At 34.7% G+C, this 25,257-nt stretch overlaps 1 protein-coding gene across 6 annotated transcripts in view; it reads right to left on the reverse strand.

The window, feature by feature from the left end:
* The window catches only part of NIPBL (NIPBL cohesin loading factor), a 158,618-nt gene that overhangs the window by 16,441 nt on the left and 116,920 nt on the right, over nucleotides 1-25,257 (reverse strand). For all 6 annotated transcript variants that reach the window (XM_030968242.1, XM_030968238.1, XM_030968240.1 and 3 more), the window contains 21 exons: nucleotides 21,558-21,755; nucleotides 21,303-21,374; nucleotides 21,124-21,213; nucleotides 19,826-19,929; nucleotides 18,564-18,650; nucleotides 16,222-16,453; nucleotides 15,500-15,651; nucleotides 14,718-14,798; nucleotides 13,527-13,627; nucleotides 12,343-12,481; nucleotides 12,055-12,137; nucleotides 10,894-11,026; nucleotides 9,847-9,990; nucleotides 6,291-6,380; nucleotides 5,828-6,042; nucleotides 5,624-5,726; nucleotides 4,667-4,765; nucleotides 4,429-4,575; nucleotides 2,706-2,840; nucleotides 1,731-1,829; nucleotides 58-111 (listed from right to left, as the gene is read on the reverse strand). In XM_030968242.1, the coding sequence (XP_030824102.1) occupies nucleotides 58-111; nucleotides 1,731-1,829; nucleotides 2,706-2,840; nucleotides 4,429-4,575; nucleotides 4,667-4,765; nucleotides 5,624-5,726; nucleotides 5,828-6,042; nucleotides 6,291-6,380; nucleotides 9,847-9,990; nucleotides 10,894-11,026; nucleotides 12,055-12,137; nucleotides 12,343-12,481; nucleotides 13,527-13,627; nucleotides 14,718-14,798; nucleotides 15,500-15,651; nucleotides 16,222-16,453; nucleotides 18,564-18,650; nucleotides 19,826-19,929; nucleotides 21,124-21,213; nucleotides 21,303-21,374; nucleotides 21,558-21,755 (2,558 nt within the window). The remainder of the gene's footprint in view (nucleotides 1-57; nucleotides 112-1,730; nucleotides 1,830-2,705; nucleotides 2,841-4,428; nucleotides 4,576-4,666; nucleotides 4,766-5,623; nucleotides 5,727-5,827; nucleotides 6,043-6,290; nucleotides 6,381-9,846; nucleotides 9,991-10,893; nucleotides 11,027-12,054; nucleotides 12,138-12,342; nucleotides 12,482-13,526; nucleotides 13,628-14,717; nucleotides 14,799-15,499; nucleotides 15,652-16,221; nucleotides 16,454-18,563; nucleotides 18,651-19,825; nucleotides 19,930-21,123; nucleotides 21,214-21,302; nucleotides 21,375-21,557; nucleotides 21,756-25,257) is intronic.

The following is a 25,257-nucleotide window of genomic DNA, read 5'->3' on the forward strand; positions in this document are numbered from 1 at the left end:
AAGAAACACTAACATTCTAACAATGATTGTACTACACATTCAAAATTCATTACTTACATTTTGAAGAAGCTGCTCAAACCAATCATACCCTGTATCTCTACAAGCTGCAACCTGTAAGTATTTTTGAGAATAAACTGGTTAATAAACAAGGCATCTGAGGAAAAATTATTTCAATATAAATATCATCTCAAAAGACCAGCATATATGCATATATTTCTATATGCATTAAGACCAGTGGAGAGCAGAAACTGTCTTCTGTATTTGAAAAATAGCTCCCACCATTCTAGTGACTCTAGAATTTGTATTTCATACAACACAAAGCCTACATGCTTTACTGGAGATTACTGTCCCTAGTGCAAGATAAGCTTCCATTTTGTAGAAAATTTTGCACATATTTATGTACAAATATAATTCTGACACTTTGAAAGTGGACATGCATGTATATCACAGAGCCACAAGAACTCTCGAGTTGGAAGGGATCCACAGGGTTCATCAAGTCCCACCCTGGGCCCTGCACAGGACATCCCAAGAGTCACAGAGCATTGTCCAAATCTTCCTAAACTCTGTCAGGCTGCTCCTGTGACCACTTCCTTGGGGAGCCTGTTCCAGGGCCCAACCACCCTCTGGGTGAAGAACCTTTTCCTTTTACCCAACCTAAACCTCCCCTGACACAACTTCAGGTCATTCCCTTGTGTCTTGTTACTGGGCATCAGAGAAAAGTACACACATATATTTATTTAGGTGTGTATGTATGTATATTTATTTAGGTGTGTATGTATGTATGTATGTATGTATGTATGTATGTATGTATGTATCTATCTATCTATCTATCTATCTATCTATCCATCCATCCATCCATCCATCCATCCATCCATCTATATATGCACACACACACGTGTTTCATATTAACAGAACAAGCCTTCACTGGCATCATATATCAGGAACAGCACACAGGTGGTTCAAATTTGAACTTGCAAGATAACTGAGAATTAAACAGAAGTCAAATTGACTGATTTTTCAGACAGGAAAAATGCAAACTAGACTATAATTATTAAAAATCTGTAAAGTAAAATGAGGTTTAAACCTATAATTTTAAGTAATTAAGTCAGTTTTTAAATTTGAAATTTAGTCCTTTGAATAATTTATATTAAAACACCTCTTCAGCACAGTGGTTTTATACAATGTATTTTCACTACAAATTAGAACATTTGTATTGAATATAGACTTTGCTATTTTGGAGATATGCTATTTAATTTGCTGCTCCTAAATAGTAAGATACAATTATGCAGACACCAGTTTACTCTGAGTAAAAACATGACCCTGTATTTATTAAAACAGCTTATTAACTTTGCCAAATAAAGGTTATCAATTGTTTGAGGAAAATTTTCTTTCAAGAGACAAGTTCTTAGGTAGGCTTAACTATACGCTGCTAGCAATTCCTGTAGAATGTTATGTACAATAGAAATTGGTTGCGTTTTAACTGAACAAGTAATTTACAGAATCTGAATGTAGTGTGGTCACAGTTATTACTGCCAGCAGATTACCAAGCATTTAAGATTTCCTACAGCCTGCTCAATCACATGAATATTTTTGGCATACATTTCATGCCAGGAAATATAAAAAGGGAAACCATCTGACATATTATTGTGTTCAAAAAAACACACAGAATGTTTCCAGGATACTAAAATCAAAATTGAATTTTGCACACAATTCAAATTTGTTTAACATACCACATCAGTGATGTTTAGTATTTTCCTTGTCATCGCTTCTTTGTCATGGTGTGGAGTTGGAGTAAACCAGAGCTTCTGGAATGTCTCATTTACTAATTTCTGAAGGAAAATAAAATATTAGCAGAAATAAATAAACTTACATTATTATGTATTTCTAATACATCCATAGAACAGATGTGCTGATGATCTGTGCCTTTTCATAAGGAATTATGAAAATAAGACTGTAGTAGGAAATGTTACCTGAGACAGACCCAGATCTACTGTTACAGGACTTACACTGATCTCATGCCAAACTTCAGCAAAATGAAACAATGGGAACTGATGTTACAGAAAATAAAGTTACCACCTTCTTGCATTAACTGGTATTCCTCAAAAAGAGAAGCTGTATCCCTAATTATTCAACAATTTTTAAATTATTTTGTCAAATTAAGCAAAATAATCATTGTCAGCTTTATGATTTAACACATTATATTAGGTTTGTGCCCTTCTGCAAATATACACTGCACAAAGGGTAGAGAATGAGCACATAAGCAACATTTCAGGGGGCACAACTGTCTCACTGAACATTAGCACAGATTAATACTTTATAACTTTAATAATTACACATGGTTTATATTAATGTCAAGTAGTTAATTTTTACTTAAACACTATTGATTTGCAGAAATCAAAGTTTTATATGCCAATTTCACTTGTTAGAAAAGAGAAGCACCAGAGAAAATACTTGCAAGAAGAAAAAAAATCTCTGGAAAATATTTAAAATACTTTGATTGTCAGCAAGATGATACAGAAAACAGAGGATAGAAAAGAAAGAGAAGTAAGTCAGAGCGAATTACAGAAAGCTAAAATATCAGCTCTTAAAAATTCATAACTCATAAATATTACAAAGGAGAAATGAAATACTATTTTAATTTTGTCAAAATAGGGAAACACTGAAGTAACAATAATTAAAATTCTGAAGGATATGTTTCATTCTACCTTAATGCCTTCTTCATCGTTGACTCTCCGAATCATTTTCACACACATTTCTGTAATTTTGGGAAAAGTTGGTTGCTCAATGCAAATATCCCTAAGTATTTTTATGACTCTTTTTCTGACACTGATACCAGTATCCTGTGAAGAGAAAATAATTACACTCTTGAAAACAAATCAGAAACATTAATTTATGTTCTATATATGAATTAATATTTGAAGATCACCCAATTTGACTTGGAAAATTTATTTAGAAAAGCCAACTACTGAATTCTGGAATTCATTTACACAAAAGCTCAGCATAATTTGTTTTAAAGGCTCTGGTTGAGTTCCCAGAATGCTGAAACACTTTCTCCATCTATGCCCTCCCATCTAAGAGCTCATGATGTTGCAATCCATTAATTTACTCAAGAACTCACAAGCCAGATATGGTGATGCTTTAGCTACTTTATTGGAACACACTAGACTCCCTATAGATTTGGATAGCACTACTTTAAGCCTTTGGATAAAGCTTATGGATAAGATACATGCAGGCAGTCATTTCCATTTTACTAGGCTTCATCTAAGGAGATAGATGAGGAGCTTTACTTCATTTCACCTTGCTCAGAATCTGTTGAATCTGAATGTCAGGCTCAACTGCTTTCTGTAGTATTGTATGCACATGACCTACTTCTTTCCAAAAGCCTTCACAAACTTGTTGTAACTGTAGCAAATGTGTAGTACTTAACTGAAATCCTGACACGGATACTAGAAGCTAATATTGTCCAACAGATAAATTAACATTGAACACCTAGACAAAAAACCCACTTTTTTTATAAAAAAACTAATCAACCTTTCAAAACACTAAAAATAGCATAGAAAAGCTGACCTCAATGATCCATATTTCAGACTTCAAATATGCAGCAAAATTCCTTATTTCAGTTTGTCCTGGTTAAAGCTAGAGTAGAGTTAATTTCTTCTCAGTATCTGTTACAGTGCTGTGTTTGAGATTCAGAATGAGAATGGTGTTGATAACACACTGATGTTTTGGTTTTGGCAAAGTCAAGGACTTTTTTCCCCTCCTTGTCTCATGTTCTGCCAATGAGGAGGTAGGCAGAAGAAACTGGGAGGGAGCATACCAGGACAGGTGACCTGAACTGGCAAAATGGATACTCCACATTACAGAATGTCATGCCTGGTATATAAACTAGGGGGAGTTATTAGAAAGCACAGCCAATCTAGGTTTGGGAACAGGACTCTCGCATCGGTCAGCAGACAGTGAACAACTCCTTTGTGCATCAATGATTTGTTTCCTTTTTATTATCATTATTTATAATTTTTATTGTATTTTACTTTGTTTTCAATTATTAAATAGTCTTATCTCAACATGTAAATTTTAGTGCAATCCCCTGGCTCATTCCACCAGGGTGGGGGTAAGAGATGTGGGAGTTGAGTGAGGAGCTGCATGATGTGTGCTAAACTTCTACTTGGGCTTAAGCCATAACACAGTTAATTTGAGCACTAATAATGGAATTGAAAGGAATATAGCCCTTGTCCTGATGCTGTATGACTTTCTGTAGAAGTTCACTTTTCAACATAATAAAGGCTCCCTAGAAGCAAGTGGTGCATTTTACAAGGTTGTCCTTAAAAGCATCACCATTCAAACAATTCCAATTTATTAAACAGGCTCAGTTAAAAGCAAATTTTCCAATGCCACTTATTTTACCATAAATACCACAAGTCACCGTACCAGTATTCTTTCAATCAGCATGTCATAATACTGCTCAGCAAGCTGAGGACGACAGAGCACAAATCGGCCAAGCAGCTCCACAGCTGCTTCTCGTACACTAGTGGAGTTATCCATTAGCCGCCCATGAACTCCTCGTTGCATATCCAGCTAAAAAGAACAGATGAAACAAAGATTCAGAATAAGAAATAAAGATTTATTTTAAGGGTGATATGTGCATGGTAGATATTTTCTTTTTTACCCTGGCTAGAATGCTGGGGTCTACAGCAACAACCTCAGACAAACACTTCATGGCTTTTGTTCGAACAGCAATTGCATTTTCACCAAGTACACGCAGAATCTAAAACAGAACAAAACCAAAGATTCAATTGTTTTGGAAAGGTACCAAATAATAATAAAGAGAAAAAATGCAGCACAATAACATACAAACAATACTACTAAAATAGTAGTAACTAAAAGCTGAGTTTATCTTCTCAGAGAATAAAAAGGTGCATGTAGGTGATGTTTCACGGCACTGAAAACTGAACATGGGTGTTTGCCATGATTTTCTACTTCTCTAAAATTGGTTATAAGGTTCTTAAATTTAAATTCTACTTTTGTCATTCAGCTGTGGCTTTCGCCATGGTTCTTTTAACAGCAAAGTTGGACAAGGGCACTCTAAGAATGGCTCTGTATGGACATCAATTTAAGTAGTGCAACCTAAACTAGTACTGAAATTCAAACATTTCACTGTGCCAGTGTTAGTGCCCTTCTCCTAGAAAAAGCAAGAAACTACACTGGTCAAACAGCAGGTTCCAAAGTGGCAGCAACAACTGGCAATCCGGCTTTTACTTTCAAATCAAATTAAGCTCAATTTCATGAGTTAATCTTACCAAAGGAATAAGCATCTTACAGAAGCTGTGAAAATTATTTCAACACTTTCTAATGATCCTCTTACTGTGTGCATACAGTGATTTTGCCATATCCATACATGAATAAATAAAATAATGCGTGCACATTATAACATACAAAACACATGCAAGAAAATGAAACCTAATCACTTTTGCCATCAACACAGAATATGAAAGCATATGGTGTTATCATGCCCTGTAAATACCTCTGCTTAACAAGGGACAGATAATAACATATGGCTGTGAAAGTGTTTGGAATCAGAATCCAACTGTGTCTCACTATACTAAGACTTCCAGTCACAGTTTACCTGTGTCAAATAAATATCGAAGCTCTGGGCAAACGGCCTCATAGAGGCCAAGTAGCGAACAATCAAACATGCATCTTCATAGTCCACAGTATCAGAATTCATCCTGAAATAAATTCCATGTGTTAATCAGGATATGTTCTCAAAAAAATTATTTAAAGCATCAAATGCATGGCTAATAAAGAAGAAAGTGGTACAGAAGCATACTTTAATGTGCTGAACTGAGATGGAGTAGTTTTAATGATGCTGCGAAGAAACTTTTTGCGACTTTCTGCTCTATGCATGATTTGTCCTGTGGTCTCAACATCTTTTGCATGATGAGTTCCTTCAGATGAATCCTCATCCTTCTGAGATTTAATTGCTTTTTCTGTCTCCATAGTTGTATCACGGAACCACTGAGCTACATAAAACTTCCGAGAAAACTGGAGAAATAGAGCAGGATGAACAGAAAACAAAACCAACGGATACAGAAAAAAGAAAATTAACAGATTTATAATGAAATTTAGGGAATCTAATGCATCAACATTATTTTGGAAAACACAATTAACAGTATATGTTAGGGTGACAATTTAACTGAACCACTAATAAATATAATAAAAAATAATTATCTTCAGTACATGTTACTGAAATTATTTATATACATTCCAGATGAAAGAAAGTTGAAATTTACCACTAATGATGCATCAATTTCTGTGTTCTCATCCAGATAATCTAGTAAAGCCTTTTGCAGTTGTTGAATTTCATCATCTCCTCCTGAAACCTGTTAGAAGTAGAAAGTTATAAACAAGAATATTGCACAATCATAATTACTATCTGAAAATCTACATGTCTGCATATAAAATACACTGAAGTCAGTGTTAGCATAATTGTACAGCATTACTAATTTTTTAACCAATTAGTTACAAAGTAGAAAAACATTAAGATCAGAATGAGACTGGTTTTAAAACAGACTGATTGATTTGATTAGTTTTCTTTCTGTGATCTTGCATGAGGACCCTCTGTCACAGAAAAATAAAAAAGGGCGAAACCCAGAAAACATCTTTATTTCCTCAATATTACACTGAAACACTCCGATCCTAGCAATTTCTGATGTTACAGCAGAAAAAGGTATTATTATTTTACTCCAAAATCAATGAGTTCAAGAGTTGAAAGCATGCCTACAAGACATATAATACTGATTAGGTTTATATATACATACATATATATATATTAAAAAACCACCTTGATGTGCAAATTGTGAGTAGAAATTCTGGCCTTTGACAAACCTGAAATTCTGTAGATAACTGGCTTAATATAAGGGGTGCTTGATGTGTAACTGCCTGACTACTATCAAACAAATAAAAATCCCAGAAAAAACAAAGAGAAACTGTGACTCCTTTAAAAAATAATATTCAATAATCAAAATGAAAGTAGAATAATAATTTTTGGTTTTAAATTCTCCAGCCAGAAAAAAACTTTCTTCGTCAGCTATGAAACTTCTAACTAAAAACCATCTTTGATTCTGTACTAACAGCATCGACTGAAAATCTTGACATGTATGCAGCATGTAACATAGCTTGCAATCATCAGCAAGCAGAGAAAAGTATCATTAACAAGTCCAAAACATCTGTGTATCAAGAGATAAACTGATGAAAAGCATGCACAAGTGTTCAAATAAACTGGACAATCTATTTGTGAAAAAAAATACTGATTGAAAATGTCAAAAGAGAACAGATTTTCATCTAAAACTTATTCTAGCAATCATGGGTCCAAACCACAGCAGGGAGCACTACATGCATTTATCAATCATTGATTAATATTGTGGTAATGATATCAGAATGCAGAAGAAAATATCCAACAGAAGTATTCAATTTAGCAGGGAAGAAAAATCTGTAGAGTTGCGAGTTAAATTATAAGCTAATTATTCAGAAATTAAGTTTCTGACAACAACAGCAAATGGATTTTCTTATTTTCTTGCCATTTGACCAGGAAAGTGAAGGTCAGCTGTATTGCACACACTGTTCTCTTACAAATTTATGACAGTCTACTCTGATTGACAGTACTGTACAGAACACTTTCCACAATCATGGATGGTGCTGTCTATCATTACTAATGTTAAGTTTCCAAAGAAACTGAAAAAAAAAATCTTTCAACTCTTAATTGCTCACAGAAATTTTATTTTCTGCAGATGCCACTGCCTAGCAGCTTCCTGATCCTGTAAAAACCCAAAACCAAACAGAAAAATTCAGGTCACTGCTCAGGTATGTATCTTTCTAGAATATTTTTCAATACTACTACAACTTCTGAGGATAGAAAAGTGAAAAGGATTCTTCTGAAATACTTTCTCACAAAGTATAATGTAAAATTGTCAGAATCACTGTCAACAGAGGAGAATTATAATCCCTTATCATACTAAAGTATAAATTATATTATGCCATGGACATAAAGATTTTACACTGTGTATTGCAGAATATTACAACAGAAAGAAATTATGGGAGGAATCAGCCTCATAAAGGAGGAGATGACTCTTTAACTGAATGCCTGAAGAGTATAGAAGTTTTTCTTCAATATAAATTTAATGGTCATTATAAAGTATACGTAATAGATCTGTAGTCTTTTCAGGGAAGTGAAATGGAAATCCTGACAACAGTTAGTTCAGAAAGAAATGTATATTGTCCAAAAGAAAAGTCCTCGTTTGTAAAAGAGCACATGGGACATGAGATTTTCTCATATTATGTATTGTATAGAGCCCAAATGTACACCCTGCTTTAGCAGATGTTGCCACTCCTGCAGATTTTGAGCAGCATTAGCAGAAATCCAGATACAGGCTCTTTAATGAAAGACTTTGCATGGTTTGGTTTTGGCAGTGGGGGAGCTACAGGGGTGGCTTCTGTGAGAAGCTGCCAGAAGCTTCTTCCATGTCCAGAAGAGCCAGTCCCTGGTGGCTTGAAAGATGGAGGTGCTGCTGGCCAAGGCTGGGCTAATTAGAGATGGTGGTAATGTCAACATATTTTAGAAGAAAGAACAAAAAAGTTATTGTTCAGATGTCATTGTGACCAGAGCAGAGTGGGGTGAGAACATGTGAGAGGAACAGTCCTGCAGGCACAAGGGTCAGTGAAGGAGGAGGGGAAGGAAATGCTCCAGGCACTGGAACTGAGATTCCACCTACAGCCCCTGGAGGAGCCACAGCAGAGTAGGTGGGTTCCTGAGAGGAGCCTGTGAGCCTGAGGGAGACCTGTGGAAGAGGGCCCTGCTCCCAGGCTGGAGCAGCCTGTCCCTGAAGGACTGCACCCCACTGAAGAGTGACCCAGTGTTTGAGCAGGGCTGCTGCCCATGGGATGGACTCACACCGCAGTAATTTGCAGGGAGCTGCTGTCCAGGAGATGGACTCACGATGGAGAAGTTAATGGAGAACTGAATCCCACAGGAGGGACCTCACAGTGCAGCAAGAGAAGCCCCAGGTGATGAACTGACCACAACTCCCATTCCCTCTCTCCTTGCCCTGCTGGGGGTAGGAGGTAGATGGAAGGAGGGAATAGGGTGGGAAACGTGTTTCTAAGAGTTTCACTTCTCACTATCCTGATCTGATTTTGCTAATAATAAATTCACTTCATATCTCTAAGCTGAGCCTGTTTTGGCTCTGCTGGTATTTGGCGAGTGATCTGTCCTGGTCCTTATCCCAACCCACGGACCCTTCCTTACATTTTCTCTCCTCTGTGCAGCTGCTGAAGAGAGAGGAGTCAGTGAGCAGCCTGGGTGAGGGCCTGGCATCTGGCCAGCATCAACCCACTACAGACACAATTTCAAGTTCAGGAAAAAACACCAAAATACCCCCAAAACCTCAAATTATACCACATAAAAACTAGCCCTGCAAGACTTATTAAGTCTCTAAAGTATGTATTTGAGTGCCAGAAGCTCAGGTTCCTCTTTGCAATAGCAAATGCAGGTTCATATGTATTTTAAGGCCCCTTAAGATAGAATCCAACTGTTACTCCACTATTTCCTCAGTATTGTCACAAGAAAACGAACCACTATAATTAATAAATTCATAGGAACACTACAGAAATGGTGCAATCAAGACATGGGTTAACAAATGTGATACTTATAAATTGTGTATATTTGATTCAGAAACTTAAACAGTGAATTAAGACTGATTCTCCATAATGTCAATTTTTCAAGTATATTTAAAAATGTCAAGGATTTAAATGGATAGCTCTCCATCCAGCTGTCGTGGATGTCTCACACACCTGTTTGAGGATTCTGGCTAAAGATCCTTGATCCATTTTGCTAGTGACTGCATCTTTCCTCAGTCTTGCTGCTACAGTTCCAAGATAGTCAAGAGATGCAACTCTTAATGCCATTTCTGTGGATTTGTTACTGAACTGGTGAACCTAAGAAAAGCAGAATAGACATTTAAAAATAAATATTTATTTACGACACAGAGATTCTTCTCACAAAAGATTGCTTTACCTTATTAAAATTTCCACCTAACTTCCATATTGCATAAAATTATATAATTTACTATTACATCACATATACATTACTTACTTTATATAAATATTTCTTGGGGGTCTCTCTCGCTCTACAAATATGTCTGTCAGAGATTTTTTTAATGCATATTTTCATTACACAAACTGGACAACTAGCACAGTGTATCTCCAACATCAGAGATTTTAAGCACCATAATGCTATCTCCTCATTATTCACACAAACATAAAGCTACATTTTACCAAGAACAAGACCATAAAATACTTTTTCAAGAAGCAGCTCAAATTACTGTATTAATTACATTACAATACTGAAGAGCAACACTCAAAAAACACACTAGCAAACATTCCCATTCTGTAAAATGTCATAAACATTTGTTGTAGTCGTAAAAAATCAAATACTGAGTTGTTTTCTGCTTCTGTGCTAAGGGAATAGCCCAGAGGAGATACTTAATACATATAATTACAGCTATTAGGCTGACTTTACTACAGATAAATATATGCACTTATAAGATGCTATGAAATGACACTTTTTAATGTTGAAAATGTAATCAAATAGTGAAACTAGACTTCCAAGAGAAAATATACATACTATTTTTAACAAGTTCTATATGACTGATCCTCTAAACAAAATTCTATTATTTTTGTATTGCATAGTAATGTTACGCGCAAGGAAATCCTTACATGCTGCATGTGTGTCAACAATCAGAAAACACTCCTACAGTAGTAGTGTTTATTTAGCAGAAATAAACAAGTCTTCATTGTAATAAGAAATGAATTAATATTATTAAAAACAAGGTCCCTTACCAATAGCCTTCCTAGTAAACTAAGTAGCAACTCTGCAGCTGGCCATTCTGGTTTATTGACTGTAGAAAGAAGATCTTGAATAAAGTTCTCAAACAGTGGCCTGTAATCTTCCTCCCCTTGTTTACTGCCACACCTGTTAATATGAAAATGCTTTTTGTAAGCAAATTTAACAGCCATATAAAGTTTTTTATTCTGATATAAACAGAAATAATTCTATGTTTAATCAGAAAAACCAGATTCATGCAATTCCAAGAAAACAAATCTGAAATACCAGCAGAAAATTTGTTTTATTCGTTTGTAGAGAAATAGCTTAAACAGTTATCCCTCCAAGTTGCACTGGAAAAAAACCATCTAATCCCTGACAGCAGAATTTTGTTGCTAAGATTTTTATTTTTAGCTTTATTAAGTCTGTATTGACTTGGATAGACAAAGTAGGTAGAGTAGAATATTTAAGAGTTGGTATGTTTATATTCTTTAAGTTTGGTTTTGTTTATCTGATAGTGATAGCACATCTCAGTATTAAGCTTCACAAAGGTTACAATCAGAATGCTAAAAGAACACCAGCCAAACCACCAACAAATCAAACCAACAACAAAAAGCCACCAAAAGTTAACATACCTGATACTTTTTGACTTTTATATATCATCCCTAAGTTTAACATCAGAAGCATGCAATTGCTAGATGGCTTATTAAATAGCTTTTCAGCTTTAGGTGAAAAATGTAATTAATTCAATACAAACCTAAAGACTTGTTCTTTGAAATCCTATAGTTAATTCAGGTACATTTTTTATACCTTTTTGAGCTATTGACATTCTTAACTTTAGCTCAGCGAAAGCAATTTTTGGCTTTTTATATCTGATGACCAAATCAGCATGATTTCACCTCTTAAATATTTGCTCAGCCTTCTCTTCCAAGCTTCAGGTATGTTAGACACTCATAATAAAGGAATCCTACATGAACTGTGAGACAGCTTCTTAAATGTATGAAGAACACTGCAGAATTTCTCTTCTATAAACATTTTTGTCTAGGCAAGAGGCTCTCTTAGGCATTTATAAAGTATATTATTATAAATAACTTTATGAATAGGTATTTATCACTGTTCGGTGGTCAGGTTTCAAAGTATTCATTTGGAGCTGGGTTTATCAATATTACAGTACTTACTTCTTAAGAAAAATAGAAAGGAAATTTTGTGCTGTCCTCATGGCTGTTTCATATGAGTTCGTAATAAGCACATCTTGATCCACCTAAAAATAACAAGACACATTTGTCTATTATCTCAGCACAGATCTATGATTTCCAGATCAGCATTTCTTATACATCAGAAAATTACAGCAGACCTAAAATTACAATGCTTGATTACTACAACACTGTAGTAATGTAGTATACCTACAAACACACATAAGTAATTTCTGCACACACACATAAAAAAAGGCTTTAAAAATATCTTACTTTCTTGTTTGATTCCTCCTCTGAATTGGAATCCTTTTCTGCTGATGGTAAGTGCACCACACACTGAATAAGTTGCAGAACTAGTGCTGTTACCATCTGAATGTACATAGGTTCTCCATCAGTGTCACTGCTGTTTAACCTGTTAATCACAAAAGACAGTTTTAACACTAAAAGGACAAAAAGGACAAAATACAAGAAAAATTTTTGCTCCTAAGTGGTATCTTTCAAAAATTATTTGAAAGATAGATATTTCACAGCTAGAAATCCCCATTCTAGACATTAATCTATTAATTTGCTTCTTTTTATGCAGCGTAACATTTGACCTAACAAAACCAGTAAGTATTGTTCTTGCACAGAAGAGGTGAACTGAAACATCACACGGTTCACTGTCTGAAACAGCTACAGGAATATTTAATAAAAAAACACCTACCTGCTAAAATACTTAATAATAAGCTCATTATGTATAACATCATGTTTGCTCCAACACAACACAACAAAACACACCAAACTGTTGCTGTAAAAATTTTTCTGTAGTATTTAATGTATGTGAAATGTAAAAGACTTTCAGAAAAGAGAAAATAATGACCATGACCTAGACTGACTTTTACAAGGGCTACATCTACAATAATCTGCAGCAGCATTGCATACTACAAACTTCAGCAGGCAACTATCTGAAGTTGGTAAGAAGACCATGTTTCTCCCTGATGTAACCTCAGAAATAGTATGAGTTTACTGCCCATATACACACCAACACCACCCTATTGCTACACTTAACAACATCAAAAGATGGTAAACCCTGACATATGAGATCATATGGATATGAAACTGATTCCCTTTGTGAAAAGAGTGCTCTGAGTGTATCCTCAAAGCAATTCAGCCAAAAATTTCCTACAAAGATTTAGCAATGAAGAAATTATGCAACTCCATACAAACAGAATTAAAGAATTGACCCACAAAAAATAATCCTCAACACACACTAATATTACACTCATTCACATTTTAAGTGAGAAAATAATGTTTCAATTATTTTTGCAAGTAGACACTAAAGTGATAGCATAAAACTGAGTAATTATTATAAGATATTTGTTGAACAATTTGTTTTGAAATCTCAACCTGCAAAGATCTTACATTTACAAAACTATAAATGCTGTAGTCTACAAGTTATTATTTACATCAGAAGTTACCTGAAGTTTCTCAAACTCCTCTTGCTAGTTGGTAGTCGTGCAAGGGAAGTGAAAATTTCTTCTAATATTAGCTGTCTGTGTTTTTCATACCGGGAGAACACCTATTTAATAGTTACAGGATTATTAGACACTGATTTATTGTTACATAAAATATAGCTTTTAAAATATATTGTAAATAATTATATGACAGCATAAACCTCACATGACTCTTCAATAAATTACAATTCACCTTATTGTTAATGAGTTGCTTTCTCAATGCAAGCATTTCTTTAAAAAATATATAAAAACTTTTCCAAATAGAGATTTAAAAAAAATCTTTATATAACATAAATGTGTAACAGGTCTTGAAAATACCTTCTATTTAAAATATTTTTGTCAATGGTATAACACACTATATAGGAAAGTCAAACAGTATGATACTAAGTATTTGGACTTAATATTTATTTCTTACAGTACAAAAGAAAATTCTGTTGCCACACAATTTATGTGAACACATACTCTGTTGCAGAGTACATTTGAGAAAACAGTTTTACTTCATTTGCCAGGCTTTAATGTTAATGCCTGACATGATATGTTCTTTCAATTTACAGAATCAGAACTGTTGATTTTGCCTCCCCTTTTGTTTGTGCAGAATACTGAAGTATATAATTCTTACAATGATTAAAATCTCCCACTTGAACAAGGACATTTGTGTTCCACTACATTTTTCCTGAAATAATATTTTACCTATGCTGAGATTTTTTTTAGATAGTCACCTGTTCTGAGGAAAATAATTTGTTCTATTATACAGAAATACCATACTAGTTCTATGACTTATTGCATAAGTTCAAATCTGAACATAGGAAATAATGAAAACCACATAGCTAGGATTAAAATTTTAAAAAAGAGATTTCTTAAAATAAAAAGGGACAGGTAAGAGGAAGGAGTTTGTGTTTACACTTTAACTGACAAAATTAAGAAGCCTCTTGCTTGAAGTAGGCAATTTCTTTCTATACAGTACTCTGCAAATAGGAGCAGCTCAGGTAGATACAACACTATTTCCATATTATGATATCAAACCGTAAAACCACGCAAGAATAGCATTAATTCTACAGACCAATTCTCTACCAGACAGAAAATACAACCTATGTAAATGTCCTACGAAACCTCAGCAGGACAGGCACAAGAACCCACAAATTAGAAAGTACTTACTGCAGTCACTAATTTGATGGCACATAACTGTAGCTCACTGACATTTTCTACAAAGAAAGGTGTTATTCCCATCGATGACACCTATCAATGGATAGAAGTTATTTTAAGTATATAGGACTAACAAACTGGAACTTAGGCAGTTTCACAAGTTGGTTATTCATTCAGCAGGTAAGGCTTTCAACAATTATTTCATATTATTTTCAAATAAAGTTATTAAATTAAGGCACAGGTCTTATGAGGAGTGGCTGAGGGGGTATCAGGCTGTTTAGTGTGGAGAAGAGGAGGCTCCCAGGGAGGACTTATAGTCCTCTACAACACCCTGAAAGGAGTGTGTAGCGAGGTGAGGCTGGTCTCTTCTCCCAGCTAACAAGGGACAAGACAAAGGAAATGGGCCATGAATTGTGCCAGGGATGGTATAGTTTGGATTTTAAATGCCCATGGAAGCAGTTCAGCCAACATCCCCTTAGATATTTTAAAGACATGTAGATAGAATGTTTAAGGACATGGTTTTAGTGGTGCACTTGGCAGTTTAGATTTGATGTTCTTAAGGATCTTTTCCAGTGTAGATGATTCTACTCTATACCTCAATACAAGCAGGTTAAAATTTTCTTAAATGCAGAAGAGAAGATGCAAATGACATACTAGACAACAAACTAGCCACTCTGACATTAAGAATTCAACAGCTTGTTTCAAACTTCATGTCGCTGAGACAATTATACTTCACATTTACTCTAGGAAAAGCAAGGCTAACATTTTTGGACAGAAATTCTGAAAAAACCTACCTGAAGAATAGTTGTATCAGTGAGAAGCTGTATCTCCAGCAACTCTGACAAGCTGCTGACAATGTCACAAACTTTGTTATACAACATCACTATAACTCTTTGCTTGTGGGTGGAACACTTGGCACGTTTTGCTTTTGAACTTAAAACACCACCTAGAAAATAAAACACATATTCATTAATAATTTCAGTGTTTCAAATACTAGAAAGATGATCTTCCTCACAAAGTGCCTCCAAAACAACTGCATGACTACAGCTTTGAAAGCAGTTTAGAAAAACTACTCAGTAGCATCAGCTTGAAATGAATGATAAATTTGGATAAATTGAGGAATCATAAATATTTATATACATGGCTATACAGGGCTAGTCATATTACATATTACTATGAAATCACTTATTTCAACACATAATAACTACACATAAAAGTTGAACTTCAAACTTCTAAATACTTTAGTCTAAATACTTTGGTTACATTGACATCATTACAGTAAACCAAGGTGCTACATGACTAAGTTCTTCAGATGACACATTTCGTTGTTTTTTTACTCTGTTTCATCATCCTCAAACAGTGCACTAATTCAGGACACTGTATGTGATAAGAAAGGACTATCTGTATAAAAGCTGCATACAAAAATTCTTATTTCAGAAAGTCAATTACATCATCATACAGTAGATTACTGACTTTTTATAGCTTTTAATATGGAAAGATTTCTTAGCATACTAACCACCATGAGGATCCACTCTATACACAGGATCATACTGAGGATAGAGAGTGTTCTGCAAATGAAATTTTGTGTACTGAATAACTCTTTCTATTACGTCCTCAATATATACAGCTTTAGGCATATTTGGTGATGTCATAATATTGATAGCAGTAAGACAAGCATCAGCAGATTTTGTCACTCTTTCCATAATAAGATCTCGCCATAATCTCTCCTCATCTTCAGTGTCATTATTCTGCAACAGGCAAGAAAAACAGGAGAGTATGAACAAGAAATCAAATTTTTATTCTGACCAAGTTAAAGAAAATAACATTACATTAATATGCTTACATAACATTCATGTATAAAATATTTCCTTTATGATACTAAAATAATTTATTTTAACAATCAAGTAATATTTGTTTTACTAGCAACAAGTTTGTAATGTCTCTCTAAGCTACTGATCTTCAAATTCCCATATTCTGTATTCTTCTGTTAGAACACAAAGAAGGTTTCTGTGTCTCATTGGAAAGCACTATGAGGGAAGACTGCTGCATGCTCTATTTAAGACCAATGTACATTAAGCAAAATCTAATTCCTTCATCTGGTGTTTTCTTCAGTGGTACCAGTTGCTGCTTTGATCCATTTGATTTCTGCCACTAGAGGGAATTCTTATACAAAAAGACTGTTGCAAGTCCATGAAATCTGTAAGTACACAACTTTTTCTGCTTCATGGACCAACCCACCTACTATCAACCTCTTATCAAATATGTCCTTTTAGATTACCATAGGATACTGAGTCTCTGTATTACTGTGTTTATATGAGGTACCAAAACAAACATAGATGAGGTTAAATATGACTATCCAGCACTACTTAAATATTGTAATAACCACACTTCAACACTGTTTGCTTTCCTTGTGAAGATCAAAGGTCGGTGAAACTGTAACAGCTTTTTGCCTTTGGGGTAAGAGAACTTGAACTGATAGAACAGTGCATTATATATATGATATACATATTTAGAGAATCAACAAAAATCTGCAAATCAAGAGGTCCTTGAAAACTTCTCAGATACAATGGCTTTATGGAATTTGCTATGTACACAAATGACACCTTAAGAGAAAAAAAAGTGTTTCCCCTAATTATCATGGAAATGAAATGAATATTAAAGCATCCTCTGCCTGTGAAAAATACACTGACATGGAGGTAAGACATTTTCACTGCACTGGAAAAGCAGCAACCTTAAATCTTAGGAGAGACTTTCTTTGCCACAATTATTTGAATAATTTTTAATAGTTTTAAGAAAATCTAAAACTAGTTGTTTTTTTTTTTAAAGTTTCTTTTTTTTTATCCAAGTTTGCCTCTGAATTGCAAGCACAGGACAATTTAATTAACTTCTAAATAATTTTGAATTTTACTTCAAAAAACTAAAAGAAAAATATCACTTTAAAATCATTAGCATAAAGACTTCATCACAATTAAGTAGACCAGGTAAACCAGTACTTCCTTTTTATGTATTTTTTGTATTGCCCAAGACATTCAGAACCATATACTGAAACTTTGAAACCCCTACAAGCCATCTAGATGAAAGTATTTAGGTACCAATAATGTGTCTGGTTTTCATGTGCAAGTTCAAATTCTTCCTTTCTGAGAAAACTACAACTCTCCTATTTCTACAGATGAGGAGTTTTTTTTCTTTAAAACTCAATTCTAATCTTGCTGCAATATTTCATTGAATAGGAAGTGTGTAAATAAATACATTAAATGTGAAATATGGAACATCAGCCTCACAAAACCTCAAAATCTTTGAGCAGTTTTAGGTATACCTGGGAAAAAACCACATCCTAAAATACTAATCTTCCCGTTAATTTTATTTATATTGACATTGTCACTTTGTAGTGTAAGAACACTTAAATCTTAAACTTTCTCCTTAATGCTCAGGAGAAAGATAGACTCTATATGAAAACTGCAGTATCTCTTCCATTTTGTAAGGATGTTTTATGGACACATAACAAAGAAATGTCCAACAATGCAAATTACACCAGAATTACCATGAATATTTCAAGATGACTATAATATCTAAAATGAAACAAAAGAAAATACAGTTGCTCCCAATATGTCTGTTAGTTGTCACTGCTATAGTAAAACATAGAAATGATAACTACGAAAATGAAAGCGACAACTATGAAAAATCACAGTTAATTGAATTTTCCTTCAAGTATTAAAATTTGGCAAATTTTTATCACAGACATTGTATCAGAAAGCCCTTTCACACACATACAGAGTATTTGAATCTATCACTAAATAGGACTCAAGTGAAGAAAACTATTCTGCACAATGGAGTGAAATTATGAAATTTCAAACTCACGTGGTTAAGTAAAGTAGAAAGCTTGGATCCATCTTGAATATTCTTCTCCAAAATATTCAGAACTTTTACTGTTTTATCTGTTGAGAGCTAAAACAAATAAAGAAACACATTAAACAACTGCAGGAATAGAAATTATTCCAAATTGCTGAAAAGAACATTGAGGAATGAAGGACAGAGCTTGTACAATCTGAATTGTTTCAACTGTAAGGAATTTGGCATAAGGAAAGTGCAGATACTATAATGGAAACAGGCAAAATATATTCTAGGACTGCAATTAAACTGCATTTTCAACTAGCAAAATCCACAGAAACAAATTTTTAAATTGCGTGTCACTAATGTTGTGTAGTTATTTGCTTCTAGAAATAGAAATTTACCAAATCCATGTACGATCTACAAATTCCAACTGACCATATAGAGCTTTATTAGGAGAAAATCCATTCTGCATGATCAAGCAGAAATTAATTCCCTGATACTTGAAAGATAATAAAAGGGAAACATATTCTTAATATCAGTGTTAACTTCAAAGAAGTAGCATGTTGAAAAAAAGAAAACCTACTAATCTTCCATACAAGTCTGATTAAATAATTTGTGGAATATGTTAACCTTGTAGAGAGCCAGTTTCTCTCATCTGGATACTATTCACCATTGGAAGCAACAAAAAATTGATTTTATATAGATATGTATGTATGTGTGAAAAATATGGAACAGAGGTTAACAGTGAGAACGATCAGGAAAGAGAAATGATCACACCACCCACAAACAGCAAAGGAAGGTAGGGAGATTGAAGGAAAATCCAGGAGGAACGTTGAAAGTTTGGATTACAGAAGTTTGGAATAGTCCAGAGTAATTATAATAATATATGGTTTCACACACACTCCACAAACCTAAGTGGTCAAGAGCAGGAGACGAGTTTAACATAAAACTGCCCAAAGCCAAGAGCTCCAGGAAGATAAAAGGAAATCAAGAATACTGTTTCTAGAGGTGAGACATCAACAAGTTTGCACCAACAAAAGTTCCTCTAGCTGACTGAAGAAGAGCAGGACACAGAGGAGGACCTTTCAGCAAAAATGTCTCAGCTTCAGAAAGAATAACAGTTACGATGTTGCAACTACCTAAGCACCTCAGCTAAGTGAGCGGAAGCTCAGCTGTTCTTCCGGTCCATGTGCCTTTGAGGAGGATGGAATGTCATTACAGAAAAAGTAAGTTCTTTTATGTTAACGAATATTTTATGTTCCAAAAAAAGTTAGATTATGAAGAGGTACCTTGTCCATAATGCCCATTGCCTTGATTTTCGCAGATTCACTACCCAACTCACTAAGCTGATGTTTGCCCAGTAGCAATTCCTGTGGAATCTCATCATCATCACCTTAAAAAAAAAAAGTAAAAAATTAACAGTCTTATTTCTCATAATACTTCTAGAAAATCAGTATTTTTTATTCCAATAAGAAAATGCTAACAGAAAAAGAGAGCTGATTGTCCAAATAGCCAGCATCTAATGGTTCCAAGTAATTAGAATCTAACAAAGACTGATAATTACACCTTTTGCTTGTGTTGAAACAATGAATACATGTTGAGTATGACTTACCATACCAATGGTTCTGAAACCCCATTTAAGAGCCTAACATGAGGCATGCACTTCTGAAAGTCACAAACTAAAAATTTTTAAAATATCAAACCCCATTTATTGCAGTACTTCTGCCGTAATTTTCAATTCAGTAGAACAAATCTTTAACTGTAGCCCTGAAGTTCAAATCTGGGCAAGAGCAATAAATGAAAAACACATGTGAAATTAAGCACTTTGAGATAATCTGAGTCTTAGCTGTATTTAACCTTAGACAAAAATCATGTTACCAGACACAGAAAGATCCAATGACTTCACTTCTAAGGTTGCATACACTATGGCTTTAAAAACTATAGAAAGTTGTTTACTATGCCTTTCCCCTTGTTTTAATCCTGTGACAAAGACGGTAGGAAAAGAATTAATGAATATTCCATTATTCCATTCCATAATTATTCCATTATTTCATTTCAAAAGAAAGTCACCTTTGGCAACAGGAACTACTTCCTTAGACACTTAGCTAAGGAGGCTGTTTTTCCACTGAAACAGGTAAATGATTCAGTGTCTTAGCCATAAATTCACAAGGACTCTGCTGTCTTAATTGAAGAATCATATCCACAAGTAGCAGATTTGTAATTATGTGCCTCAGACATAGCTAGGAAGAGAATCATCTTGTTTACATATTTGACAGAAGGTAACACCCTAAAGACATCCCAAAGAAGTATCCTTTCCACTCCAAGGGAACTGGGAAGAATACTCATTATGTTTTATGCCCCTGCTGGATTCTGCAGAGAGGAGGAAGAAGGATCTTCTTCAGGCAGCAGCAAGCGAAATTGGAAAGGTAAAGGCCACCAGTCAAGGTGGAAGCCATATAAATCCAGTAGGCCCTAGCACGTTTTCACATGAAATTAAGTCACCATGAAAGAAGTTCAAAAATACCAATACAGTTTTTTCTTGGGTTTCTAATTGGGGTAAGCAGTTTGAAATTTTCTGATGTATTACCAAAAGCTGTAAAATCCATGTCTTCCAGATTTTCCAAAATATTCTCTATTGAAGCAGTAAACCTTTTGAAGGTTGAAGAATCCATCATTTCTGGTGGGAAAAAAGGGAAATTCATAAACAAGTATCTTAAATATAAAGCAGAAAATACAAACTGTAGAAAATAAATCTTCTAAAATTACCTTCAGGTGTTAGTTTAGGTTCATAAGCTTTCCTCTTCTTTTGTTTTTCTTTCTTCTTCATTTTTCTAGCCACTAATTAAGAGAATAAGGAGTAAAACAAACACTTTCTTAAAAATTCAAGAAAGGATTATTTAAATTTCTTACACTTGTATTCAATATTGCATGCAATGACGTCCAGTTTAAAATATTAAACATATCCATTAAAAAAGCACCGGTATTATGGAATAAAATTAAATCCTTATAGTGATCAGTTACCCTCGCTGAGGCTAGGAGGAGGAGAATAATCATCCATATCAGAGTCATCAGGACTGCGATTACGGTAACGGCCACTACCAGAAATCCTCCTTCCTTCATGGTAATGACCACTTCTCCTATGGTCACCAGAACTTCTCCTGTCATGCTCTTCATACTCCCAAGCTTCATCTCTATCCTTTTTGTGTCTCTTACGAGAAGCTAGAAATAAATGCATTTTCATTTTAAATACAAAACTTACACTTTTAATAGTTCAAAATCAAACATTTTAAAATATTTGAAAGATATGCAGATGTAAGATTTACGGACATGGTCTAGTAGTGGACTTTGCATTAGTTGTAGATTGGATTTGATGGTCAAAAAGGTCCTAAATGATTCTATGATTTGCAAGTCCAACACTCTTGTATAGCTATTCTCCAAATCAAACGGACATTTAGGTTATGAAATACAATTCTGTTATGAATTACTTATTTTAATGTTTTCTTTTGAATTACAGAAATACTGCTTAAAACTGGCAAAGATACCAGAAAACATTTAAAAACATGAATTTACAGGACATTTGTCTTTTTAAAAGCAGATTAAGCAAAGCTGAACAAATTAAAAAAGTTTCATCCTTTTATAAGATAATATGGAGATAATTTCCTCAGTTATCTAAATTGTGACTGTTACGGGGTATCCATATTCCAATTTGGTGATTGCCTTATGCATCTAACACACCAATGAGTTCCAATGAGACACGATAATCTATTTGCTAAAAGATAATCTGTTTTGCCAAGACAACTAAAATTTTGCCTTGGTATATACTGCAGGAAATTTGTGTAAAGGAGAAAGCTGGGGTCACAATTCTGGGCCACAGAGCAAGTCTCTACCACAGATAATTATTCTAATTAATTTTCATGCAGGATCATAAAGCCCAGCAAAAGTGAATGTTGAAGAAGCTGGAGCAAATATTGCATAGAGATTTGGTGGAAATAAAATGGGGGAGCAGAATGACAGTTCTCTGTTACTTTCAAAGAAAAGGAAACGGATGAGCAGGTAGCTTTCTCCACGAAATAAGCCAACTTTCAATTTTTTAACATGATCACCTAATTGAGTTACCAAAGAGATGTCTTACACAGACTGTATTGCAAAGATCAAAATACTTCCAAAATATCACATTCCAGACTGGCAGTGTTTATTGTCAGTTTATTGCTTCTGGACCTGCATATAACAGTCCTGATATTGTGTGTCTCTACCAAAGTCTCCTTGGCATGACTGCATACAAGGTTGTTTCTGAGCAGAATGGCTCAAAGCATCTATATAGAACTGGAACTGAACTGAAAAGTTCTTACCACAAGCCATTTATTAAGAAACGTAACATACCAGGCTATAGTCAATAGTCAGCCTAGGATCAGAACTAATAAACATAAACCCCTGAGGGAATACTTCTGTTTTGCAATGAACCCTAGAGGTTTCAAATTCCAAAAATGTAATAGAGGTGGTCCAAGTCTTTAATATAATAACTCAGTTCAGGTTTCAAGATTTACTGCATCTGGATCAGACTTCCTTGTGGAAAAGTACAGTCATGCTCAGGATGGCAGAGGTACTAGCACTGCCTAAAATGTTTGAGAGAGTTCACTGTGACTGAAGCAGTGGTGAGCCATCTGGGAGCACTTAGTGGGTAGGAAATTGGCTGGATGGTCACAGTCAAAGAGTTGCCATCAATGGCTTGATGGTCACATGGAGACCAATGACAAGTGGTGTCCCTCAGGGGTGGGTGTTAGGGCCAGCACTGTAACATCTCGGAGACGCTGACAGTGAGATTCAGGCCACCCTCTGCAAGCTGCAGACAACACAGAGCTGGTGCATTGGAAGAAATTGATACTATCCAGAGGGAGGGATTGTGACAGGCTCTAGAGGTTAGCTTGTGTGAACTCTTTCACAAGGACATGGATTCCTAGGACAAGGGGTAGTGAGTTGAAACTGCAAGAGAGCAGGTTTAGATTAGAGATCAGAAAGAAAATCTTTATGTGAGGGTGGTGAGGCAGCGAGCAGGTTGCCCAGTGAAGCTATGGATGCAACATGCCTGGAAATGTTCAAGGTCAGGCTGGACAGGGCCTTGAGCAACCTGGGCTAGTGGGGCATTCCCACCCACATCAGGGAGGTTGGGATTAGGTGATCTGTAAGGTTGCTTCCTAAACCTAACTCAAACCATTCTATGATACCTGGAGTAAATGTACTGGAGAAGAAACTAAGAGTCATATGGGGAAAGCTTTTACACATCTTAACTGATTCCTTTACCCTCTGAGACAGTGTTTTGTAGAGGCAGATGGCCCTTTCTCCAGTTTACAAATCATCTGTAACACTAAGCTCTGTAGGATGAATTCTGACCTCAGTTACATCTCCAAAAGAAAAGTAACTTCCAATATTGCTTTCTGGCAGAATTTTAGATTGACCAGTTTATCAACGCTGCATGACAAAACAGAATGGGTTACAGTTCTGTTAGCTCTACAAGACAAATAATGTGAATATTGGAGCACCTATTCACAATCACTGCTCTACAATATTTATTTTGAAGTCAATAAAATTGATTAAAAAAGTAAGCATTAATAACATTTCAAGAGTTAGGATTGATTTTATACATAAAGAAATACTATGTGGAATATAAACACGCAATTTCCTTCCAAATTCTGCCAAACATGTATGCAATATCACATTTAGTAATTACTGTAAGATAATGATTTCATCAATCTTTAATTTCTCCTTATTTAGTTTAATGGCATGTCCATTCTTAATGAAATATTCAAAGAAGCTTCTCCTTTTCTATACTAATCACTATTTCATATTTTTTTAAGTTCAGTTTAAGGCAAACAGAATAATTAAGAAACATGTATTTGTAACAATACAAATCTATTCGGTGTACTTGCCACAGATCTTTCACTTCTGATAGATCTTTCTTGCCATAGATCTTTCAAGTCTTGTTTTAAATTTAATTCAGTTCTACAGTATTCTTTAAGAAATACTGTAATTTATTTTTAAACCACAAGTACTCACTGAATTGATTAGAATGATGGCCAGACCTCTTGAGTGGATATACTGAAACTAGAATTCCTCAAGGCATATCATTATTGTGAAAGTTTTCCTTAACTTGTTCTACTTTGTATTCGAGAACTTCAACATCCACTAAGGCTAATATATAGATTAAGGTATTTGAAAGTGTTTACAATTCTCTCCATTCCCAACCAACTTAAATAACTTTGCTCAGTAATTTTTTTTTAAATTCACTGTTCTAAATTCTTAACATCATATCAGGGTGCTACGATATGGTAAACAGAAAATACAGAATTCCTGAATGAAGCAAGACGTCATTAATCCTTTGCCAAAATTTAGACTGATTACAATTGACATGAAGACATCACATTCATGCACAGAGAAACATTATTCATTTATAATTAAAAGGGAAAACAAACAAACAGAAGGACATTCTTTTCAGCTTTTTTGATAAAGATCAAAGGTAAGTGTTATAATTTTCATGCGTAGAACCACAGTGTTTATGTTGGATGAAAACTTGAAACATACTAAGAAGCAGAGCAAACAAATCTTTGTCTATTGGACCTTAAGACATACTAAACCCCAAAACATGATATTTTGTGAAAGTTCTTTAAGATGTTTCTATAAAAAAAGGTGCAAAACTTGGGACAAACATCATTATAGGCAAGATTGC

The sequence above is a fragment of the Camarhynchus parvulus genome, chromosome Z (assembly GCF_901933205.1).
Source record: "Camarhynchus parvulus chromosome Z, STF_HiC, whole genome shotgun sequence".
Taxonomy (NCBI): domain Eukaryota; kingdom Metazoa; phylum Chordata; class Aves; order Passeriformes; family Thraupidae; genus Camarhynchus; species Camarhynchus parvulus.